General features: G+C 43.8%; 1 protein-coding gene across 6 annotated transcripts in view; it reads left to right on the top strand.

Annotated features, from left to right (window-relative positions):
• Positions 1-89: 89 nt before the first annotated feature.
• Positions 90-22447, top strand: part of PDPN (podoplanin) — a 46052-nt gene continuing 23694 nt past the window's right edge. Inside the window, exon 1 of one of the 6 annotated variants that reach the window (XM_069079138.1) lies at positions 90-519. In XM_069079138.1, the coding sequence (XP_068935239.1) occupies positions 453-519 (67 nt within the window). In that variant the 5' untranslated portion in view covers positions 90-452. Of the gene's footprint in view, positions 520-19633; positions 19711-22447 lie in introns of those variants that run through there. The other 5 variants (XM_069079140.1, XM_069079141.1, XM_069079142.1 and 2 more) reach the window with 5 other exon arrangements.

Here is a 22447-nt window from a genome sequence, read left to right as displayed (position 1 = left end):
CCCAAATCTAAGGGCCCTGGGCTTCCTTAAGCCCCACGCAGTGCAGCTGCAGCCCTGTAACTTTAAACCTGCTCTGATCTCATAGTTTTCCACACTGGCCAAACAGAAGAGAGGGCGGTCCTACTGTTCCTCCCTCCGGGAGACCACCTTATGCACCGCCGCTCCCTCCCTCGCTGGACAGACGCTCAGCACGGCTGGCTGACTGGAACTTTTCTTTAGAAAGTTTGGTCCCGAGACGGATCTTCCTCGACCCTTCTTTTTCTCTCTGAGGGAGGCGGAGACCCACCCATCAGGGGAATCCTCAGAGGCTGGACGCCCTCTGACTCCCCACCCATTCTTGCCTTCCCTCCCTTCAACTGGTAGGATTTGGACTAATCCGAGCTGGAGACCGGACTAGTTTACAATTCTCTTGAAAGAAAGCATCCCCCTGGCCTGCACTCTCCCGGCAGAAGATGTGGCAGTTTCAAATCCTGTTGCTGGTGTTAGGAAGCTCGCCCCTCTGGGTGATCGCAGAAGAAGGTAAGGGTGTGATATGGCCAGGCGCGCAGCACAGACTTGCCTTATTGAGGGGGGATTATTTGTTTGGAGCCGCCCTTGTGATCAGTGGGGAGCTGGAGAGGGAATGTTTAAAGGTCTGAACACTTTAAGGTGGAGGAAGAAGAGCTTGGGGTCAGGGAGGACCTCATTCCCGCTAGTGAGTGTTGATAGAACCTTACAAAGGCTTTGTATCCTCAAACTGCCTGGGAAAAGAGACAGCTGGGAGTGAGGAGGGGGTGGGGAGCCTTGGGGGAGCATCTCTTCAGGCGCCTTGTGTGACCTCCTCTGTTGGGCGAACAAAACGCTTTGGAATCTGATAATAAGACGGTGTCAGCAGCCTGGCTCTCCCACGAGGCAGAGCTAGGAAGATAAACAGCCCCATTAATAATGATGGGGATGGAGAGTGGAAGATTAGATTGAAGCCAGGATTCATCTAGGCTCCAGCGGTACCAGAGACCAGGCTCATTCTTTCTCTCTTGGGCAAGCTTTATCTTCTCCAAGTTCATGAATTTGAAGTCAGAGGAGACAGGTTCAAATCTTGCCATTGCTATTTATTTCCTGTGTGACCATGAGTCAGTCACTGAATTCATTACTCTCGACCTCAGTCTCCTCATCTGTAAAATGGATGAGTTAAACCGAATGGCCTCTGAGATGCTTCCAGCTCCATGTCTGTGATCCAGGCATCTTCTCAGGGACTGCAGATTTCTCACCATACCTGAGATAGTCTGTGGAGCTACCGGTGGGATTGTTAGAAGGCCTCTTTCACTGGATGATGATGGTGGTAATGGTGAAGATGGTGATGAAAGGAAGAAACTTCTCTTGGTCTGGGGAACTTGATCGGCAAAGAGGGATGTAGAAAAGCCAGGGGCAGTGTCTACACTGGCAGAGTAATGGGAAGAGTTGAGGGAATTGTCCACCTAATTCAATTTTAAAAATTATTTCAGGGGAAAAGAGGATTGCTCTGGGACTTCATTTTTTCCAAGCTCATTATCTTCAGTCATTAAATAACCATATAACTCTTCAACCACTTTGCTGTGCTTAGAGTCAGTTGCTGATGGTGGCAGTGTGTGTGTGTGTGTGTGTGTGTGTGTGTGTGTGTGTGTGTGTGTGTCTGGGGTGGGGGTGAGGGGGTACCTGTGGAGAAGGGGGATTTTGTCTTGATATTAAATGAATGCCAGAAAAGCCTCCATCTCAAATCTTCATCCCTCTGACTCAGTTTCCTCATCCATTAAGTGAGGGGTGGGCTGCTCAGTGGTCTAGAAGAGCCCTTCCCACTTCTAGAAGCAGGAAATGCCCTTGAACAGAAGAATTGACAACTGAGGTCAGTTATTCCAGAAGCATTTTTAAAGTGCCTACTATGTGCCGGGCTCCTTACTAAGCTCTAAGGACAAGAAGCAGTCCCTGTTCTCCAGAAGCTCCTGGCCTCTGTTGGGGGTCCTCCAATAGTCATTCTCCTCCGTCTTTTCCTTTTTCTCCCCTTCATTCCTTTGGTTTAACACCCAGCACTGATCAAATGTTTTGTAAACCTTAAAAGGGATTTAGAAAAGTCTTATTACTACGATCACCTCTTTTTCTTCTAATTTCATCAAGGACATCCCAGGAGTGGTCCTGGGGCAATACCAATATGGGTTCAAGGTTTATATAGTACTTTACATAGGTTATCTCATGTAATCTTTAACATAACCCATTAAAGTCAGTGCTATTATTATGCCCATTCTACAGATGGGGAAACTGAGGCACAGAAATGACTCAGTCAGGGTCAGAGAACCAGAAATTGATCTCGAGTTCTTCCTGCTTCCAAGTCATTCTTTCCACTGAGTCACCCACCAAGTTGCTCTCCTGCTATTATTATTTTATGCTTGACATGTCGTGGTATATCCAGCAGGTGATGAGAGGGATTGCTTTTTGTGACTGAATAAAAGTGTTGAGAGGCCAGGGGGTTGCTCTGGCAACCGGATTTGGAGCTATAGGACCTAAGTTCAAATCTCAGCTCTGCTGTGGGGGAGGTGGGGGGCGGGATCATCAAGGGGCAATGATAGAAAACTGGGCCTGGAGGCAGGAAGATCTGAGTCCAAATGTGGCTTCAGACACTGCCTAGCTGTGTGACCCTGGGTAAGTCAATTAACATTTGCCTGCCTCAGTTTCTTCAACTGTAAAATGAAGATAATAACAGCACCCCAGTCTCAGGCTGGCTGTGAAGATCCAGGGAGACTGTACTCGTATAGTGCTTAGAACTGTCCAGCACATAGTAGGTGACTTATAAATGTTTAATCTGCACTGCTCCTCCCACCCCCCACATATCTCATTTGATCCTCACAACAGCCCCTCGAGGCAAGTACTACAGATACTGTCAGTCTGTTTTGCTGCTGAGATGATGAAGGCTCAGAGATATGTGATTTGCTCACAGTCCAAAATCAAATAAATATCAGAGGCAGGATTTGAACACACGTTTTCCTGCGTCGGAGTTGGGGTCCAGCCCTCAGCATATTACAAGGTGCTTGTTAAACATTGGAGAGACAGAGAAGCTACCTGCCTAGTATGACACATCAAGTGAGTGGCAGTGGCAGAATTTGAATCCAGGTCGTTCCTACTCCAGATCTAGTCTTCTATCTACTACATATAGCTTGTCCCCCTCGTTTTACAGATAAGGAAACTGAGACCTGGCAGGAGGAAGTGACTTGCCCAAGGTCACAGGGCTGGTAGGGGTAGAGCTAGGACTCCAGTCCAGGCCTCCTGACCACCTCCTAGCCCCTGAGCCCCAGTGTTCTTTCCATCAGCTGCTCTACGGAGAGACAGGAAGCTCATTCATCCCCTTTTAGAAAGCAGACAGAACACTGGAGGCACTCACCCTGCTGGGCAGGCTGGGTGGGCAGGGGTGGGGGATGACCTGGCCTCTCCTTCTCTTCGCTAATTCTGTGCAAGGACAAAAATACCTCGACTTCAGAAAATTACAGTCAGCACCCAGCACTGTGTTCTTGGGCTGCTTGGTTCAAAGAGAGTGTGTCTGACCAGCTCTCTTTAGAGGTACCACATGACTGGCTTTATTTTTAGGGGCCCTTGCTTCCCCCGGAACACATACCAGTCTTGATTTCAATTATATCTCTTTTTTGGAGGCAAAATGTGCAAATTAGGCTGTGCAGTGCTCCCTAGACAAGGGACGTGTAGGTGGCACCCAAATTAACTGACATTCGAGGCTCCATCCAGAGGAAGGGGAGGGAGAGGCATCCTCTGTTCTTGACTGGGGGCAGAGCTAGCTGCAATCATGGGAGAGCAGGGAGTAGATGGCAAATTGTAGCTCAAAGGTAGTGTTCAGTCTGGTCTTTTATAAACAACCTCTCAGGCTCCCTCCTAAGCAGCAGCATTCAGCTGCTAAAGAAGGAAACATGAGGAGACTAATATAGAGTGTAGGTCTGCTCAGCTGCTGGGCTGGGGGGGCTGGAGTTGTCCCAGGAGATCGCATGAGCCAACCTGAACGCGGGTGAACAGCTCCATTCTATTGCCAGAGCGGTCTCCACTAAGGGTAACATTGGTGATGAATCTCATTCTGCTTCTCCTGTCTCCTTGCCCACCCTCGGGCAGTTTCCTTGTCCAGTTGTGCAATCCAGGGACCATAGGTTGCACACCATGTGTGAGCAGATTCAGAGCAGGAGGACTCTCCCCAAAAGATCGGCTTATTGCCAAGTCTTCTGCTTTTCTCCAAATCATCGGGGCCCCACCCTGACCTTGAATGAAGGTCCCAGGAGGACAGCAGACTCTGAAGTAGGCTGACTTATTCTAGCAGATTTTGCAGTTGCTTCTTTGCAGAGAATGGCACATATGTTTTTTAGTATCTGTCCACCCAGGATTAATCATGACTGTGAATCCATTTCCCTGTGATTTCCCCCCAGACCCTGCCAATAACGCATTCCACCCTGGCCCTTGGAACTCCTTCCGTGTGCTCCTAGCTCCATGGTCAGGCCTAGCGGATGTGTTAGGTATGAATGGAGGAATGAGCCAGGCCCTTCCTGCAGCAGGCCTCACGGGTCTTCCTCGGGGATCAGAAGCCAAACCTCTGGTCCAAATGGGACAGTCTGCAGAACTGGGGAGAGGAGGAAATCAAATAGGAGTAAAGGGCCCTAATGCACATGGAAACTAAGTCTGGGAATGGCCAATATTGCTTAAGAGAAGGGCTGATTTATCCGTGATTACTCCTTCCTCCTTTGTCATGTAGTAATATCAATAGCCAGCATTTTTTTCTTGCTTCAAAGTTGTAAAATACATCACAATTATCATCAAAATCAATTTTCACAACAGTCCTGGGAGGTAGGTGCTGTTATTCCCCCCATTTTACAGATGAGGAAAGTGAGGCAGACAGCTGTTACATGACTGCTGCAGGGTCAGACAGTCAGTAAGTGTCTGAGATTGGATTTGAACATGGGTCTTCCTGACTCCAGCTGTACCCACTACAGCCACATTCCGTTGTTTAGTCGTTTTCAGTCGTATCTGACTCTCTGTGACCCCATTTGGGGTTTTCTTGGCAAAGATACTGTCATGGTTTGCCATTTCCTTCTCCAGCCCATTTTACAGATGAGGAAACTGAAGCAAATGGGGTTAAGTGACTTGCCCAGGGTCACACAGCTACGAAGTGTCTGAGACAGAACTTGAACTTGGGAAAGTGAGTCTTTCTGACTCCAGGCCTGGTGCTCTGTCCACTGTACTACCTAGCTGCCCACTGAATCATGGAGCTGCCCCATCTTTCCCTAGAGCAGAAGAGAAATGAGAAACATAATATCTCATTAGTAGCTTCTCTTTCAATGCCTCCCAAGGACCGAGAAGCCTGCTATTAAGGTGGGGAGGTAGCCCTGATTCTCCTTGAGGAGAAAACAATCCTAAACTAACCTGTGCAAAGCACTTCTCCAACATTTTCTTTTCTTTTTTCTTTTTTAAATAGTATTTTATTTTGTCCAATTACATGTAAAGAGAGTTATCAACTTTCATTTTCATAAGGTTTTGAGTTCCCAATGTTTTCTCCCTCCTTCCCTTCCCTCCTCTCCCCACTTCCCAAGACAGCAAGCAATCTGATAGTTTATACAAGTGCAGTCATGTTAAACACATTTCCACATTAGTCATGTTTTCACAAACATTCTCGAACTAGACCTTCACAATGACTCTTTTAGACAGGGACTATGATGATCGTGTCCCTTTAACGGATGAGAATCAGAAAGGCTAAGTGATTTGCCTGGGCCCGTACAGCAAATGTATATCATAGACAGGATTTGGACCCAGGTACTCCTGACTCAGTGGTCTCCACCTCTAGGTTAAACTCTCCAAAAGACTCCATTTTAAGCCCTGGGTTCTTAGACTGGGTTCAATGGAGGGATTTCAGGTAGTCCATGAACTTGGATGGAAAAAAAGACATCTTTATTTTCACTAACCACTAACTGAAATTTAACATTTCCTTCAATTATGAATTTTAAAATATTCCAGTCTGAGAAGGGGACTGTTGGCTTCCCCAAGATCAAGACCCTGTGCTTTAAGCAAATTGAGTGGATGAAATCCAGATTTCTGTACAAGATAACTGGTGGGAGAGGGCATGGGTGGATGACAGGACTGCAAATCTAGAACCAGACAGCTCCTTCAAGATCATCTAGTCCAACTGCTTCATTTTACAGATGAGGAAACTGAGGTACATAAAGGGACAGTGCCAGGCCTGGGTCACATAGATAATAAGTGTAAGAGGCAGGATTTGAACCCAGGATCATTTGACTTCAGAGACAGTGCTCTCTTTTCACTATATGATGCTAGGTAGGGAGTGTGTGTGTATAGGTATGTTGTTTATGTGTGTATATGTACAAATGTGTGTGGTGTGTGCATGACTGTATGTACATGTATGTGTGTGTGGTATGTGTATACAGGGTCATGAAGAGTCAAATGACTGAAAAATGACTGAACAATTGGAAAAAGCAATAACAGCTGAATATCATATAATGGATAGAACATTAGCCCTGGAGTCAGGAAGACCCAGGTTCAAATCCAGCCTCAAACACTTCCTGACCCTGGGACAACTCACTTAGCATGCATCTGCCTCAGTTTCATTTTTATCCCCAGGACCTAGCCCAGCTCCTTGCACGCAGTAGGTACTTAACAAATGCTTGTTAGATTGGCTCGGATCTGCCTGGAATTCGAACACACCTTATTGTGTAATCCAAGATTCCCTTACAATCTCCATATCCTTCTTTGCTGTCCTCGTGGCAGAAGAGTGGACTTGACGTTACATTCCACTGATTCATCTCAGAATATTTCTCATATTTGCACTCTCTCGCTCCTGCACGCTGGCATGCCAGGCTATAACTCATTGTGGGGGAGGGGCTGCCCAGGGAAGGGTAGAGAAGGTGTCCAATGGACTCAGTAACTGCTGCCCAGACTCCCTCCTGGCCCCACCCATGGCCAACATACTTGACAGTCTGTAAGTGGTTCTTTATCAGGGTTCTCCAAGTGAGCCATGGCTGTTCCCACAACCAATAATCTCCCAACTTCTCAAGAATCCCATTACAACAGTTTACAACAATTTACAGGACCTCAGATCAGGAGGTGAAAGGATGTCAGAGGCCAGCCAATCCCACTGCCTCATTTTACAGATATGGAAAATCTCACTCCAGATCTAGTGGCTTTTCCACTGTCCCACACCATCTCAGTCCTGTTTGAAGTAGGCAAGACATTTACAGATGGCCCCCCAGCTCCTAGGACCTAATGCTTCTAAATATTTCTGAAATCCTAATGTTTCTTTAGTCATTTTTCAGTAATGTTCCACTCTTCATTACCCCATTTGGACCTTTCTTGGCAAAGGTACTGGAGTGGTCAGTGATTTGCCATTTCCTTCTCCAACTCATTTGACAGATGAGGAAACTGAGGTGAACATGGTTAAGTGACTTGCCCAGGGTCACACAGCTAATAAGTATCTGAGACTGGATTTGAATTCAGGTATTCCTGACTCCAGGCTCAATGCTCTATCCACTGTACCACCTAGCAGCCCTGAAATCCTAAACACATGTATCTAATTTTTTCCTTATTAAAACTAAGGGAAGCTTGGAGCAGTATACTGAGTGCTCGGCTTGAAGTTGAGAAACCTTGGAATCAAATCCTGCCTACTGACACTTATAGGCTGTGTGACCCTGGGCATGTCCCTTAAGCTCTCAGAGCCTTAGACAACTTCCTAGGACTTAACTGACTTGGTAGAGGGAGTTTCTACACTAAAAACTCCCTACGCTGAAAAAATCCCAATCCCTTTAAGAAAATTAGACACACATGGTAAGAGGCAGTGTGCTATGGGGGGAGAGGATTGCATCTGATAGTTGGAAAGGACCTTGGGATCCATCCAACCCAGGTTATACCTGAATAAGAATTCTTGCTACATCATGGTCAAGCTGCCATTCGACATTTGCCTGAAGACCTCCAAAGAGGGAGAGCATCACCAGCTCCCAAGAAAACCATTCTGCTTCCAGACATCTCTAAGGGTAACAAGCTTTGTCCTTAAATTGAGCCTCAATCTGCCTCTGAAACTTTCACCCTTGGCTTTGGGTTCAACTCTTTTTAGTGTCAAACCAATCTAACTCCTTAATTAGATTTAAGAGATTAAGCTGTTGTGCAAGATAACAATCATGTCTCCTCTCAAGCCTTCTTTTCTCTAGACTGATACACTTCTGGCTTGACCATTGCTACCTGTGGGACCTTGGACAGGTGCTCTGGCTCTCTCTTCCAGAGCTCTGAGTTGTTTGTGGGTTTCTCTTCTCTACTGCTATTGGCTAGAGCCCCCACCAGTGGTGTTCCAACTACCGTTAGGTACCAGTGACTAGTGCCCCAGTTCCACTTACATATATAACATCAATTAACTTTGACAAATGATATTTACTTTCAAGAACTAGCAAGAACAAAATACAAACATGCCCCCCAGTATTTCAGGGGCATACTTTCCCCATACTACCCAAGTCTGGGGAGGAAGGGAGTAGGCTCACTCTCAATTCAATTCCTACAAAGCTCAGCTCCCCCCAAGTTCATGTCCAGATGCATCATTACTATCAGATGAGTCCCTTTTTAAGCTACCACTGGACTGGGTCTTGAAGGTCACTCTTGAAGGTCATTCCTTACTCCTTTGGGTGTTGCTGCCATATTGGCTACAAATCCAAAGACCAGTATGCCAAGGTGTCTTTCTGGTCTTTTAGAGGCTCTGCTCTTTTCCCCTAGAATAGAAATGAGCCAACACAGAGGCTAAGGATTGAGGTCTTTCAGATGGCCACATGCCCTCAGAAGGGAGAAGTCCCCAGGGATTCTTATCCCCAATAAGATTAAGACACCCCTCAAGATCATAGCTCAAGAAAAAAGGGCCCCAAAAGCCTAGAGTGAGGCTGATAGGCCTTTTTGAATGCCTCCCTAGCCAATCAATGAACTTTCTCTTCACTTCATGGTTAGCAAAGCAGAATGAGATAAAAATATCCACCCATGTTCCATAGTCTCTCAAAGACACTTCCATTCCACATTATCACGACTCCCAGAAACAAATTCCTAGCATCTCAATGAGGAGAAATGCACCTTGTGTATTGCCAGTTCCATTTACAGTAGACTCATAGATTTAGAAAAGACCTTCTTTTCTAAAGGTCATCTAGTCCAATTCTCTTGCTGTATAGATGATGAAACTGAGGTGCAGGGAGGTAGTGACTTGTCCAAGGTCATGTAACTAGTATGTGTCTGAATTAGGATTCAAACCTAGGTCTCCCTAACTCCCACTCCAGCACTCTGGCCATTATGCCACATGCTTTTATATTAATGAACTACATACACAATCTATAGGTGAGAATTAAATTATTTGGCATAGACGATGCCCAAAGCTATGGGAAGTTAGAGATAAGACAGACCAGACTGAGCTAGAACGGTGAGGGAAGGCTTCTTGAAGGAGAGGACATAGGCTGGTCTTTGAAGGATTACATAGTACATTAATGATTGCAAAGTGCTTTACTTACATTAACTGTACTCGGCCTTTTAACAAAAATATGTCAGAGGCAAGTTGTTTATGAGGATTTCTGTTTGAAGTGAGTTTTAGAAGGCCAGGACTTTGATAGTTATAGACTCTTTAAGACTGACAAAGTGTAAACTCATTTGATCCTCACAACAACCTTAGGAGGTTGGTACTATGATTACCCCTATTTTACAGATGAGGAAACTGAGGCAGGCAGAGGTTAAGTGACTTACCCTGCCCAGTATCACAGAGATAGTAAATGTCACAGGCAAGATTTGAATTCAGGTCTTCCTGGTTCCTAGTCCAAAGGACTAGCTATTACAGGATATATAAGGATAACTAGCTGTTATCCTCAGAATGCTCCTGTGAGGTTTTCAGGTCAGGGATGATTGTTCCCATTTGATAAATGGGTAAGCTGAGTTCCAGGCAAGGAAAGTGCACCATTTCCAGGTGACAGCCATTGAAGAAGGCTATCCTGTCCCTACTGAGTCTTCTCCAGGCTAAACAAACTCCGTTCCTTCCACAGTTTCCCATATAGTATGCCTAAGGATCATTCTAGCACAACTCTCTTCCTTCATTTTACAAAGGAGGTACCCGAGGCCCAGAGAACAGTAGTAATTTTCTGGAATGCCATGCAGACAATGAATGGCAGAGCCATCCCTCAGCTGAAGAAAACAGCAGCAACAAACAACAATCAACAACAATGTAGTTAAGTGTCACAATGGATAGAGTGGATAGGGCCTGGAGACCTGAGTTCAAATCCAATCTTAGATACTTACCAGCTGTGTCCTAATGGGCAAGTCACTTGATGGGCATGTGGAGTAATGGCTAGAATGTTGGATTGGGAATTGGGGAGACCTGGGTTCGAATCCCATCTCAGGCACATACTAATTGTGTAACCTTGGGCAAGTCACTGCCTCCTCTGGGACTCAGTTTCCTCATCTATATAACAAGGGGGCTGGACTAGATGATTTCTAAGATCTTTTCCAAGTCTAAATCTATGAAGCTCTTGTAACTGGAACTGGCAATACATAGGGGGGCTCCATTTGCCTTAGTTTCCCCAACTGTAAAATGGGGATAATAATGGCACCTACCTCCAAGGGTTGTTGTAAGGATCCAATGAGATCATAATTTGTGAAATGCCTGGAACTTGATAAGCACTCCATAAATGTTAGCTATTATTAGTATTAATAATAATAATACTAAATTATTGCAGCAGTATTAACGGCATCCAACCTAGCTCACAGCGCAGATTTGGCTACCAGCCAAGCTCAGCTCAGGGACACGCAGCAACATTCTGAACATTCCAAACCACCTTCGTCCTCCGGCTTTTGCGTCCAGCCTGTCTGCAGGCTGACTTGGTGGAAAGTAAGATCAGATCCAAAAGGGCTTTTCTCTGCCAAAGTACCTGTGAAGGAATTACTGAAACACAAGGAATGCTGGCTCCCACTCAACTTTCTCGGAGTTGATATGGCCCAGGAATGGGGACAGTGTGTTGCAATGGAAAGAACCTAGAATTTGGAGTCAGAGACCAGACTTTAAATGACTCTGCAACTTATGATTGAGGTGAATTTGAACAAGTCACTTCTCTCTGGGCGTCAGTTTCCTCTTCTGTAAAGTATGAGCAATGGTACTGTAGAGCAGTTAAGACAGCAACTGTGACTTAAATGAGAGAATTACAGCATCCAGAACAAGGGAGCACAGTCCCCTTGTCTTCTCCCTACACTAGATCATATTGGATTGCTGTGTTTAGTTCTGGGTGCCACATTTTAGGAAAGACACTGATAAATTAACAAATTTCCAGAGGAAGGAAGTCAGGAATGGTGAAAGGCCTTAGCTTCATGCCAGAGGAGCATCAGTTGAAGAAATTGGGGATGTTTAGCCTGGAGAAGAGAAGGCATAGGGAGGACTTGCCTGCTGTCTTCAAGTGTCTGAAGGACTGCTGTGGGGAAGAGGGAATAGGCTTTTTCTGAATTAGGTATAAAAGGTGAAAGTTTTAGAAAAGCATATTTATGCTTGATATCAGCAAAAACTAGGCTCCCTATAGAAGAGGGACAGGCTGCTTCAGGGGGTGATAGGTTGCCTTTCCTTGGGTGGTCTTAGAAGCCTGGGCTAGCACTTGTCAGGTATATGATGACCTCTGAGGACTTTTCCACCTGAAAACTGCAATTTAAAATGGTGACCAGGGGGGAGATACTAAAGTCACAGGGTGTTAGAACATATCGAGTCAGGACAAATTCTGAGCCTCCAAGATCTCGTTTTTAGCCAGGTATTTTCCAATCCTCATCTTACACATTTTTTAAACATGTTCTCTGAGGTGTAATAGAGTCTCAGATGACTTCCAGTAAGCCCAAGGTATATCCTGTTATCAAGGAGCAGCAGGTTTTTCTCTTGTTATGGTGTATAACAAAGTAGCAGCAAAAAAAATCAGGCAAAGTAGCAGCAAAAAAAATTCACCCAAGTGTCAAAATGAGACTCAGCTGGCAACAGAACATTCTCATATGTTTCTTTCCTAGTGGAAAAATAATATCTAATTCAGGAGCTCCCCAAAACTTTAGAAATTCTCATTGAAATCCTGCCACCATCATGACCCACTTCCTTAAGTTAGAAGTGTTATAGTTCCATGGGAAGGACTCTGATCTGAGAGGCCAGAGATCTGAAATCCATTCTCAGCTCTGTGGTAGGACCTTTAGGGCCTCAGTTCCCTCCTTTGTCAAATAAGGGAGATAGATTCAGTGATGTCTCGCATCCCTTCCAGCTCTGGCATTCTATGTTTTAAGAGCACAAGGCTTGAGTCTGTTAAAGTGGAATGGACTCAGCCTCGGCAGATTGTATGCATAGCTCACTCATGAGGGGGTCTCCATGAGCCCTAAGTTTGGCTCAGCTTGTTGGTACCATCAGACATGTCATGTGTCCCATAGTGGAAACAGCTGGCTTGGGAGGTCCTTGGCTTCCTTGGAGGAGTGACTGACCCCTTGGCAGGGACATTCTAAAAGGGATTCTCACTCAGGGAAGGGCTATACAAGAAGACGTTGGAGCTCCCTTCCCACTCTGAGACTCTTGAATTCTAAGTAAACTGCCCAAGGTCACTCAGCTAGTAGGTAGGAGAATTGAGATGCTCCATGAATAATTTAATTTAAATCCAAATCTCTTATTCCTTGGCACCACCTGACACATGCCTTTTTATTCTTTGATATGTCCTAACTTTAGCTATAAGGATTCTGTTTTCCCTTTGTTCCCCAAGCCAGGAGCCAGATAGTTTAGGAATCTGATAGTATCACGCATCTAAAGCTGAGAAGGATCTTCAACGTCATCTGTTCCAACCCCTTCATTTTATAGATGGGGAACTGAAATCTAGAGAGATTAAGGGACTTACCCAAGGCAACACAGAGGTGAGATTCAGACACAAGTCCCCCAGTGTTCTTTGCCACTGTACCCCATTGCCTTCCCTCTGACAATTCCCATTGGAAACGCTTCTCAGCCACGGGCCTTGGACAAGTTAATTTCTGTTTTCTCATCTGTAAAATGAAAATAATCCGTATTTATGAAGTGCCTATTGTGGGCACTGTCTTAGATATTGAGGATAGAATGACAAAATGAGAATAATAATAAGTAATAGCCGCCACTTCCACAACGCTTTAAGGCTTACAAAGTGCTTTACGGATGTTATCACCTTTAAGCCTCTCATCTACCCTCTGAGGTAGATCCCAATTTTACAGATGGAGAAACCAAGGATTAGAGGCTAAGTGACCTGCCCAGGGTCACACAGTCCTTGCCCTCAATAAGCTTACGTTTTATTGGGAGAGACAGCATGCACATAGAGAGATCTAAATGAAGTAAATACAAGACAATTTAGGGGTTGAGGGTACTGACAACTGGGGTGTTTGGAGCAGGAGAGACTTCTTATAAAAAACGGTACATGAGTTGAATTTTGAGGGAAACTAGGGATTGTAATAATAGCAGTAATAATAACAGAGGCAACTAGGTGGCTCAGAAAGACCTGAGTTCAAATCCAACCTCAGACACTAGCTGACCCTGGGCAAGTCACTTAACCTCTGTTTGCCTAATCCACTGGAGAAGGAAATGGCAAACCACTCCAGTGTCTTTGCCAAGAAAAGCCCACATAGGATCACGAAGAGTTGAACATGACTCAACACCAACAAAGTAATAATAACAGTTAATGTTTATAGAGTGTTTTATCACCTGCAAAATATTTACACGTGTTATTTTATTTGTACCACACAACAACTCTGGGAGATAGGTGCTGTTATTCTCCCATTTTACAAATAAGGAAACTGAGACTGAGAGAAATACAGTGACTAGCCCAAGATCACACAGCTAGAAAAGATTTGAACTCAAGACTCCCCAACTGCAGAGGCAGGTAGGTGGTTCAGTGGATAGAGCATTGGACCTGGAGTCAGGAACATCTGAGTTCAAATGTGCCCTCAGATGTGTGACCCTGGGCAAGTCACTTAATCCACTGAAGAAGGATGGAAAAACCACTCCAGTATCTTTGCCAAGAAAACCTCGAGGACAGTATTGGTATGCTGTAGTCCACAGGGTCACAAAGAGTCAGACGTGACTGAACAACAACAACCAATACTCTACTGTACCACTGAGATGATGATGATGAGAGTATTAATAATAGTAATATATTAATGATAGCAATGATAGGATATTAAAAATGAGAGTATTTGGAATACCTGCCTCACATGGTCCTTGTAAGGCTCAAAAGCAGGTAGTGGATATAAAATAAAGGTGAAAACATTCATTCTGCATTCAAAAAAAAAGTTTTAACCCAACAAGTCAATGGAATTGTTCTCAGAATAACATTCATCAGAGGCTTTCTTTATGGCTGCTCCCAGCCCTGGACCCTTACAGGAAGCCTCACCAAATCCAAACCTGCAGATTCTAGAAAGACCAGAGACGTGCCCAGCAGTGGTGATGTTTGCCTCACCTGTGCCCCTTAGCTCCGACGTGGCACCAACTGAATTTCTTGAAGGAGGCATACATGGTAGGCACGTAGAGGATTCTGACAGCTGTCTGACTGGGCTCATGGGCGGTTGATTAAACTTAACACCATGTGTGGGCATGTTGCTTCCTATTACCAGTCAAACAGCTGGGCAAGAAAGCTGATCTCCACGTGTAAAGGCTCAAGGGTACTCCAAGTTGGAAGGACCTCAGCAGCCACACAGTCTAATTTCTATCTATCTGAAGGAGAGTCCCCTTTATGACAAACCCAACAAAGTAGGCATCCAGCCTCTGTTTGAGATCTCCAATGAGGGGGTCGTCTCAAGAAGCTAAAAGCTATAAAACTAAAGCCAGAACACCTGGGTTCAAATCTTGGCTTTATTACTTATCACCTGTGTGACCTTGGGCAAATTACTTCACATCAGTTGCCTCATCTGCAAAAAGAACAGGTTGGCTTAGATGACCTCCAATGTCTCATCTTGCTCCAAATGTATGTTCTTCTGACTCAAAGATTTCCCAGGGAAATTCATTCTACTTTGAAGCAGCATTAATTGCAAGGAAGTTTTCCCTTCTGTCAAGCCCAATTTTTCTACCCCTTGTTCCTGGTTCTGCCTCTGAAGGCCAAATAGGACAGGCCGATTCCCTCTTTCATGTGACAGCCCTCTAAAGAACTGAAGACGGCTTCCAGTTTTCCCTTGAGCCTTCTCCTTTCCAGACTGAAATTTTTAGCATCCTTCAGTTGAAATGAAATAGACATCCTTTACTGTGCTTTTTGTCTTTCTCTGGAGAATTTTAGTCTAGAGTTTAAGTGGACCTTATAGGTCATCAAGTCCCAACCCCCAGAGTAACTGAGAGTAGATGGGCTGGGGGTGGGGTAGAGGTTGTGGTATCATTAACTACAAAACTATCAAATTCAGCAAGAGAAAGTTTTGGTGGGGACACAGGAAGAGACAAAGTGTGTGGTTGGTTTGGCCCTTGGTGAATTTGAGGTGACAGCATGACAGATGTCAGACATGCATCAAGATTATCGGCTTTTACAGATGGGGAAGTTGAGACCCAGAAAGGTGGAGATATTTACCCAAGATCACACAAGTAATGAGCAGCAGAATGAGGATTTGAATCCAGGTCCTGTGATGTCAAAGCCAGCACTTTTCCTATGGCACTCTCTGGCTTTTATCAGTGTCCTTCCTAAAATGTGGTACCCAGAATTGAACACAATACTCTAAATATGACCTGACCAGGGTCCTGCTTTCTCATCACTCTTCATTAAGCTGATTCTGGGGAAGTAACCCTGTCAACTCTCACTTATTCATACTCCTCAAGGAGCAGTATCAAAGGAAAGAGATTGAAAACAATCCAAATGATGATAGGGATTCTCAACCTTTTTGAATATGATCTCTTTTTAAACATAAACAGATTTCACATATCTCCACATGGCAAAAGCTGTTCTATTAGTAAACCAAGGCAAGTCTACCAGTGCCTGGCCAGGAAACTGAATCACTTCCATTTGAATTGTCTTAGGAAGATTCTGAAGATCACCTGGCAAAATAAATTACTTGCTTACATGGAGGTCAGAAAAAAAAATACAAGGATACTCTCCAGGTCTCTCTGAAGAACTTTGAAATCAATTGTGAGACATGGAAGATGCCAACACAGGACCCCTAGTATGGTGCTCACATCAAAGAAGGTGCTATGCTCTCTTAGTAAAGCAGAATTGTAGTCGCTCAAAAGAAATGTGAGATGCACAGATTTATAGACATCTCCATCTCAAATGTTCATATGGATTATTAGTGCCCAACCTGTGGTAGACTGTTCCAAGCTGATGCTGATCTGATCAGCCCCAGCTGGACACACTCTACCTTGACTCTGACATAGTGATGTCATTTTGATCCTCTACAAGCATCAAAGACAAACTACTACCATTCTGACCTCAACATTCTGATGTCATTGATCCTCTACAAGTATGAAGGATGAACAGCAACAGTATCCATCAATATCAAATTATTATCTATTAGCTAATAAAATGCATCATGGTAACATGGTGTAGTGGAAAGGGTTCAGGTAGTGGAGTCAGAAAGACCTGACTTAGGGGGCGGCCAGGTAGCACAGCGGAGTAAGAGCACCGGCTCCAGTGTTGAGAAGACCTGGAGATCGAATCCCGGGCTCAGACACTTAGTACCCACCCAGAAACACCTGGCCGTGTAACCTTAAGCAAATTACTTAACCCCAATTGCTTAGGGGCGGCCAGGTGGCTCAGCGAGTAAGAGCACCGGTTCCAGTGTTGGGATGACCTGGATCAAATCCCGGCCTCGGATACTCAGCACCACACCCAGAAATAACTGGCCGTGTAACCTTGAGCAAGTTACTTAACCCCGATTGCTTTAAAAAAAAAAAAAAAGACCTGAGTTAAAATCTAGCCTTGCTACTGTCTTGCTTTAGAACCATGAGTGAATCACCTGATCTCTGTAAGCCTTAGTTTCTTCATCTGGAAGATGGCCCACAGAAGGCTGTTCTGAGGCTTAAATGAGATAAGATATGTAGAGTATTTTGTAAACCTTAAAGAACTATACATGATATCTACAATAATGATATTGATGATAATAACAATTATCATTATGTTTATTAAGAACATACGTGGGGCAGCTAGGTAGTGCAGTGACCAGAGCACCGGCCCTGGAGTCAGGAGGACCTGAATTCCAATTTGGGCTCAGATACTTAACACTTACTAGCTGTGTGACCTCGAGCAAGTCACTTAACCCCAATTGCCTGCCTTCCCTCCTCCAAAAAAAGAAAAACCATACATAATGGCAGTATAGCCAAGTAGTAGAAAAAGTATAGGATTTGGAGCCAGGAAGACCCAAGATTGAATGTGGTCTCTCCCACTTTCTAACTTTGTGACCATGGGCAAATCATTCAACCTCCCTAAGCCTCAGTTAACTCATCTGAAAAATGGGGATGCTGCTTGTACTATCTACATCTTAAGGCTGTTGTGAGGCTCAAGTGAGACAACATATGTAAAGAGCCTTGCCATCTTTAGAGTACCCATAAATGCCTTGTTATTGTTATCATGACAAAGCTACAAATTCAGTAATGATCAAAATGTATTTGTATTTATCTATTACAGAAGCTTTGACATACATTTCAAGAACAAAGATTAGTTCCTGCATGAGGAATTGTGTATTCAGTCTACATAAGGGCCATTTTCTAAATAAGAGTCAGAATGGAAGTTCTTGGCAATATATACAAGGTACACTCCTTGCAGTACATCCTTACCAGCCACAGGTGGGCAACCGCTATCCTTGGGTTGGACTGCATGTCTTCTGCGGTCCCTTCCAACTCTGAAATGCTGTGAATCTGTGAATGGGATGTACTGTGTGATTTGTGGGAACCAAGTTTACTTGGGCTAAAATCAAAACAAATTTGCATTCCCAGAACATCGACCAAGCCGTTAGCCAGCCCAGGGCTGGCTTTTTCCATGGATTTTCCATGGATCATCCCCAAAGTCCATTGTATCCATGCTGCTCTTTGGAAGTTGCCTGTATTAGCCATAAAAGTACTTTTGATTCATGTGGTCATTTACCCACAATCTGCTGAAATACTGTAAAGGTGAAGCCTGAGGCCCTATCCAGAACCATTAGCAACCACAGCTCTGGGTCTGGAGACAGTGGTCAGCCTGGAAGCCACAGTCAGGGAAGGGTGTTCCTTGTACCAAGACTCTAGGGGACTCAAAGCCAACCCATCAGAGAGCAATGACTGACCCCTGTGATGTGGCTGGTCCAGCCTATGAGGTACAGTCAAGGATGCAAGAGACTTGACATTTAGAACCAAGTCTTATATCTCCCAAGTTTTTATGGAAACCTACTCAATAGCAAATAAGTGAACTTTGACCATACTGATACTTTTGGATTGAGTGAATGGAGATGAAAGTCTAACTGAGCATAAAGAACCTATACTGAGTGGTCCCAGAGAGGTCAAGGAGCTTATGACGTTGTGGAAATTTACTTCTTGATATAGTTTAGAAAGCCGTTCATTTCAACAAGCAATAAGGACCTACTATGCACTAAGCAAATAAAATAGTCCTTTTCCTAAAGTATGTTACATTCTACTGGGAGAAACAATGTTGACAGAGATAAGCCAATACAAAAAAAATATATTCAAAGTAAAAATGAAGTCATTTCAGAGATCAAAGGAGAACACAACTGGGAGGGCTTAGGAAGAGCCTCATGCCTCCATGCTATTTGAGCTAAGCCTTTAAAAGAACTGAAGACTCCAAGAGATTGAGGTGAGGGGAGAATTTGTGCAGCAGGAAATGAAATGTCACGTATGGAGGATAGTGGATAGACCATTTCAGCTTCCTTAGTTTGCTGGCTGTGTTAATGAGGCACGACATAGCAAATTAGCATGGCAAGGATAAGTATTTTAGGGAAAGAGTTGTACCGTGTTCCTCCAGGGCTTTTAACATTTTGTGAATATTCCTACAGAACTCTAGTCCCAAGAAAAACAATGGGTTTCTTAGCATTGGAAGTCTTCACGAAAAGGCTAACTGGTGATGAAGCACTCCTAGTAGTAAAAAACAAATTTTGAACATGAATCCCCAATAGGCATATATTTATTTTAAATTACATATATATGTATACTACTATACTAATTATATCCATTATATACTCTATATATTATATATTACATGTATTACACGATGCATTAACACGTTATACATATAATTATATATATTACAAATTATATACATTATAAAACTTTCACAAAAAGTAGAAATCTAAAAGAATGAAATAAATATAAAATAATGTTTGATCCTGGAGACAATAGGGAACATTGGGGTCTATTGAAGAAAGGAATGATGTGGTCAGACGTAGATTTTAGGAAGATCACTTGGAAAGCTGTTCAGAGGATGGCTTTCAGAAGGCTGAGACTAGAATCAAGGAGACCAAACTAGTATGCTATAACAATAGTCTAGACAAGTGTGATGGTAATGGGAATTTGAAAATATTCCCTGCCCTTAGTAAGCCTAAAGGGATTTGAAGACCTTCCCTGCTTTGAAGATATACCCTACCCCCTAATAGGCTGAATGTAATCACATGGAACCTCTGGTGGGAGGCGTTCTATGAAGGGTGGAGCAGAGCCCACAGGAAGTTGGGAGTCAGTGTAGTGAGACACAGTGGGAGGAGAGGATGCATTCAAGGAAGACAACTAGTCTTGTGAGTAAATGTTGGTGTTTGCCACCTTCTGTGAAAGCTAGCCTTGTGTTCGTTTGTGGGAAGGCTAATGCATGGTGTGGCTCTCTGCTACGTTGTGGTGCATTAACTTCTATGTTGCTATGATGGATTCAATTTCCTGGTGTTGGGATTTGGTTTTCTGGTGTTTGAATAAATGTTTTGCTTCTGTCTTATATGTGGAGAGTCTGTTACATTTTGTGATCGAGCACTATGCCAGCATATGCATAGTGACTGTTGGTGCTGTGGATATTATATTGGCACTACAGCAAGACATGATGAAGACCTGAACTAGGACAATGACTCTATGAATAGAAACAAGGGGAAAGATACCAGAGACATGAGGGTAAAAGTGACTAAGCAACAGATTGTATATGTGGGATGAGAGTGTAAAGGATGGCACTGAGGTTGTCTAGAATAACTAGAAGACTAGAAGAATGTTGGTGGCCTCAATAGTCATGGGGAAGTTTAGAAGAGGGGAGACTTGGGAGGAAGGATAATGTAATGAATGAGCTCTTTGATCCAGATCACAAGCCATTCACACCTGTTGATTCTGTGAAGCTCACTCTGTCCCAAATGTTTCCAAAATGAAAAAGGGGCCGTCAGGGCTCCCACTCACTGAGTCAGTGCCCTCTGAGGGACATTGACAGCTGCGTAACCTGGAGGGCAGGGATGTTTTTAAACTTGCATATGTAAGGAATTCAGCTTTAAAGATTACCTTAGAAATTACATTGTTTGCAATCAAATAATTCAACAAGCTTTTATTGAGTGCAGATTATGTAAGATAAAAGTGAAGATCTTGCCCCTAAAGAAGTTTGTATTCTGCTGAAGAAGACAATATATTTAAATATATGCAAAATAAGTACAAGTTAATTTTGGGGTGGGGAGAAGCTAGCATCCAAAGGCATAAGGAAAGGCCTCATGTTTGGAGGCAGCCTTTTATCCCATGTTCTTGACCTTTCTCCAGCATTTAATCATAGGGGGAAGGAGGGAAATGGGGAAGTCTATGAGTATTGTTTTTGTTTGTCATCCTGAAACCAGACAAACAACTAGAACAAGCCAGAGATGACCAGAAGCCTTTTAAAGGAAACAAATTCAAATCAGCTATTTTATTTCATAGAAACTCTTAACAAATTATTTCAGGGCTGTTTGATCTCTCATCTTCACAGCCTGATTTGTTATACTTGGATGGGCTGAAGAGGCCATCAGACTTCGGAAATCTTTTAGTAACCGAAAAATCACTCCCATGTTCTATTGATGAACACAACAGGTCTGCTTCCAAAGCTGCCAGGAAGACTCTACAGAAGGAAGATGACGCATTTAGGTTAACACAGGCCTTAGGGTTCCCTCCCTCTTTTTTGCAAGTTCAACCACAAAATGTTTAAATATTCAAAACAGTTTCAGAATAACATCCACATTGCACAGACATAAAAATGCATCCTGCTACTCGTGGGTTACGGAGTAGGGGGTCTGGCAGCAATGGGATTGGAATTCAGACACTCACCCACATGTGATGATCTGAAATGAGGTCAGGGCCAGCTGCACAGACTCTGAAGTGGGGGTTCTGCACCCTTCGCCTGTCATGGACGCCTTTGGCAGCCAAGTAAAGCCTTTAAAATAATGTTTTATGAATTTCAGAATCATATTTCATATACAAAAAATAAAGTGCATAGGATTACAGAAGAAACTGGTTATAATGAAATACAGTTAGCCAAGTTGTGTTATTGTTTTTTAAAAAAACAAGTTAGAAATCAATCCATGGGCCTCAGAAAAAGTGTATCAGAGTACATAGAGTGCTACACTTTTTGAGTCAGGAGGGATCTGGGTTCAAATCTCACTTGTGACACTTTTTAGTCATGTGACTGTCAGCAAGTCACTTTCACATTTCTGGTCTTCAGTTTCCCCTTCTGTGAAATGCAGAATAATAGTACCCAGAGTACCCATGTCATTGGGTCAATTTGAGGTTCAAATGAGCTAATGTGTGTTGAATACCTGGCAAATTTTATACTACATTCTATAAATGTCAGTTACTATTTTCAGCCAAGCTGTGACTCCTAATCCTTGAACCTTAAATTTTCCTTGCCCTCACTCTCAGAGTTTCTATCAGGAATTTATAATATCCAAGAAAACTCTTTAGAGGCTACAATTTAAAGAGATTCAGTGACATTCCTTTTCCAAGCAAATGGTCACTCTTTCCTGGCTTATATGTTGCTGTCCTTATTACCCTGGATTTTCAGTGACTGAATTTCCTTGAAATTGCACCCTGATCTGGAGGCCACCTGGTTCCAACCCCTTCATTTTACAGATGAGAAAAGGGAGGCCCGAAGGATAAGAGAGGACGCCCCCTTATGTAACACATATGTCTTCTTGAGTGCGGTGAATGACATCAGGGTTGGGGAGTGGGCTACGAGCAGGATCTGGAGAACAAGTTGAGCCGTATGAAGATGCTGGAAGAAGATCACTAAGTCTGTCTAGAGAATCAGGATCCAAGAGGAATTCTTGACTGCCAGTGCTTAGGAAGATGGGGTAGGGTGGGAGGAGACAGGTCCCCCAGGAATCATCTGAAGAAGGAAATCATTCTGGGAGAAACCAGTTACCTTCCCACCTCAGAGCTGCCAGAGTGACACTCCTGGATACCCAGAAACTGAATCAGAGGATTCCAGGGCTGGAGGGAGCTTAGAACACAGGATGTCAGAGCTGGGAGGACCCTTAGAACACAGGA

The sequence above is a fragment of the Petaurus breviceps genome, unplaced genomic scaffold, assembly GCF_028583685.1.
Source record: "Petaurus breviceps papuanus isolate PSGF00001 unplaced genomic scaffold, PetGlider_PUasm1.0 91041, whole genome shotgun sequence".
Classification (NCBI taxonomy): domain Eukaryota; kingdom Metazoa; phylum Chordata; class Mammalia; order Diprotodontia; family Petauridae; genus Petaurus; species Petaurus breviceps.
Note: the sequence above shows the minus strand (reverse complement) of the source record. Positions and strands in the feature narration are given on the sequence as shown.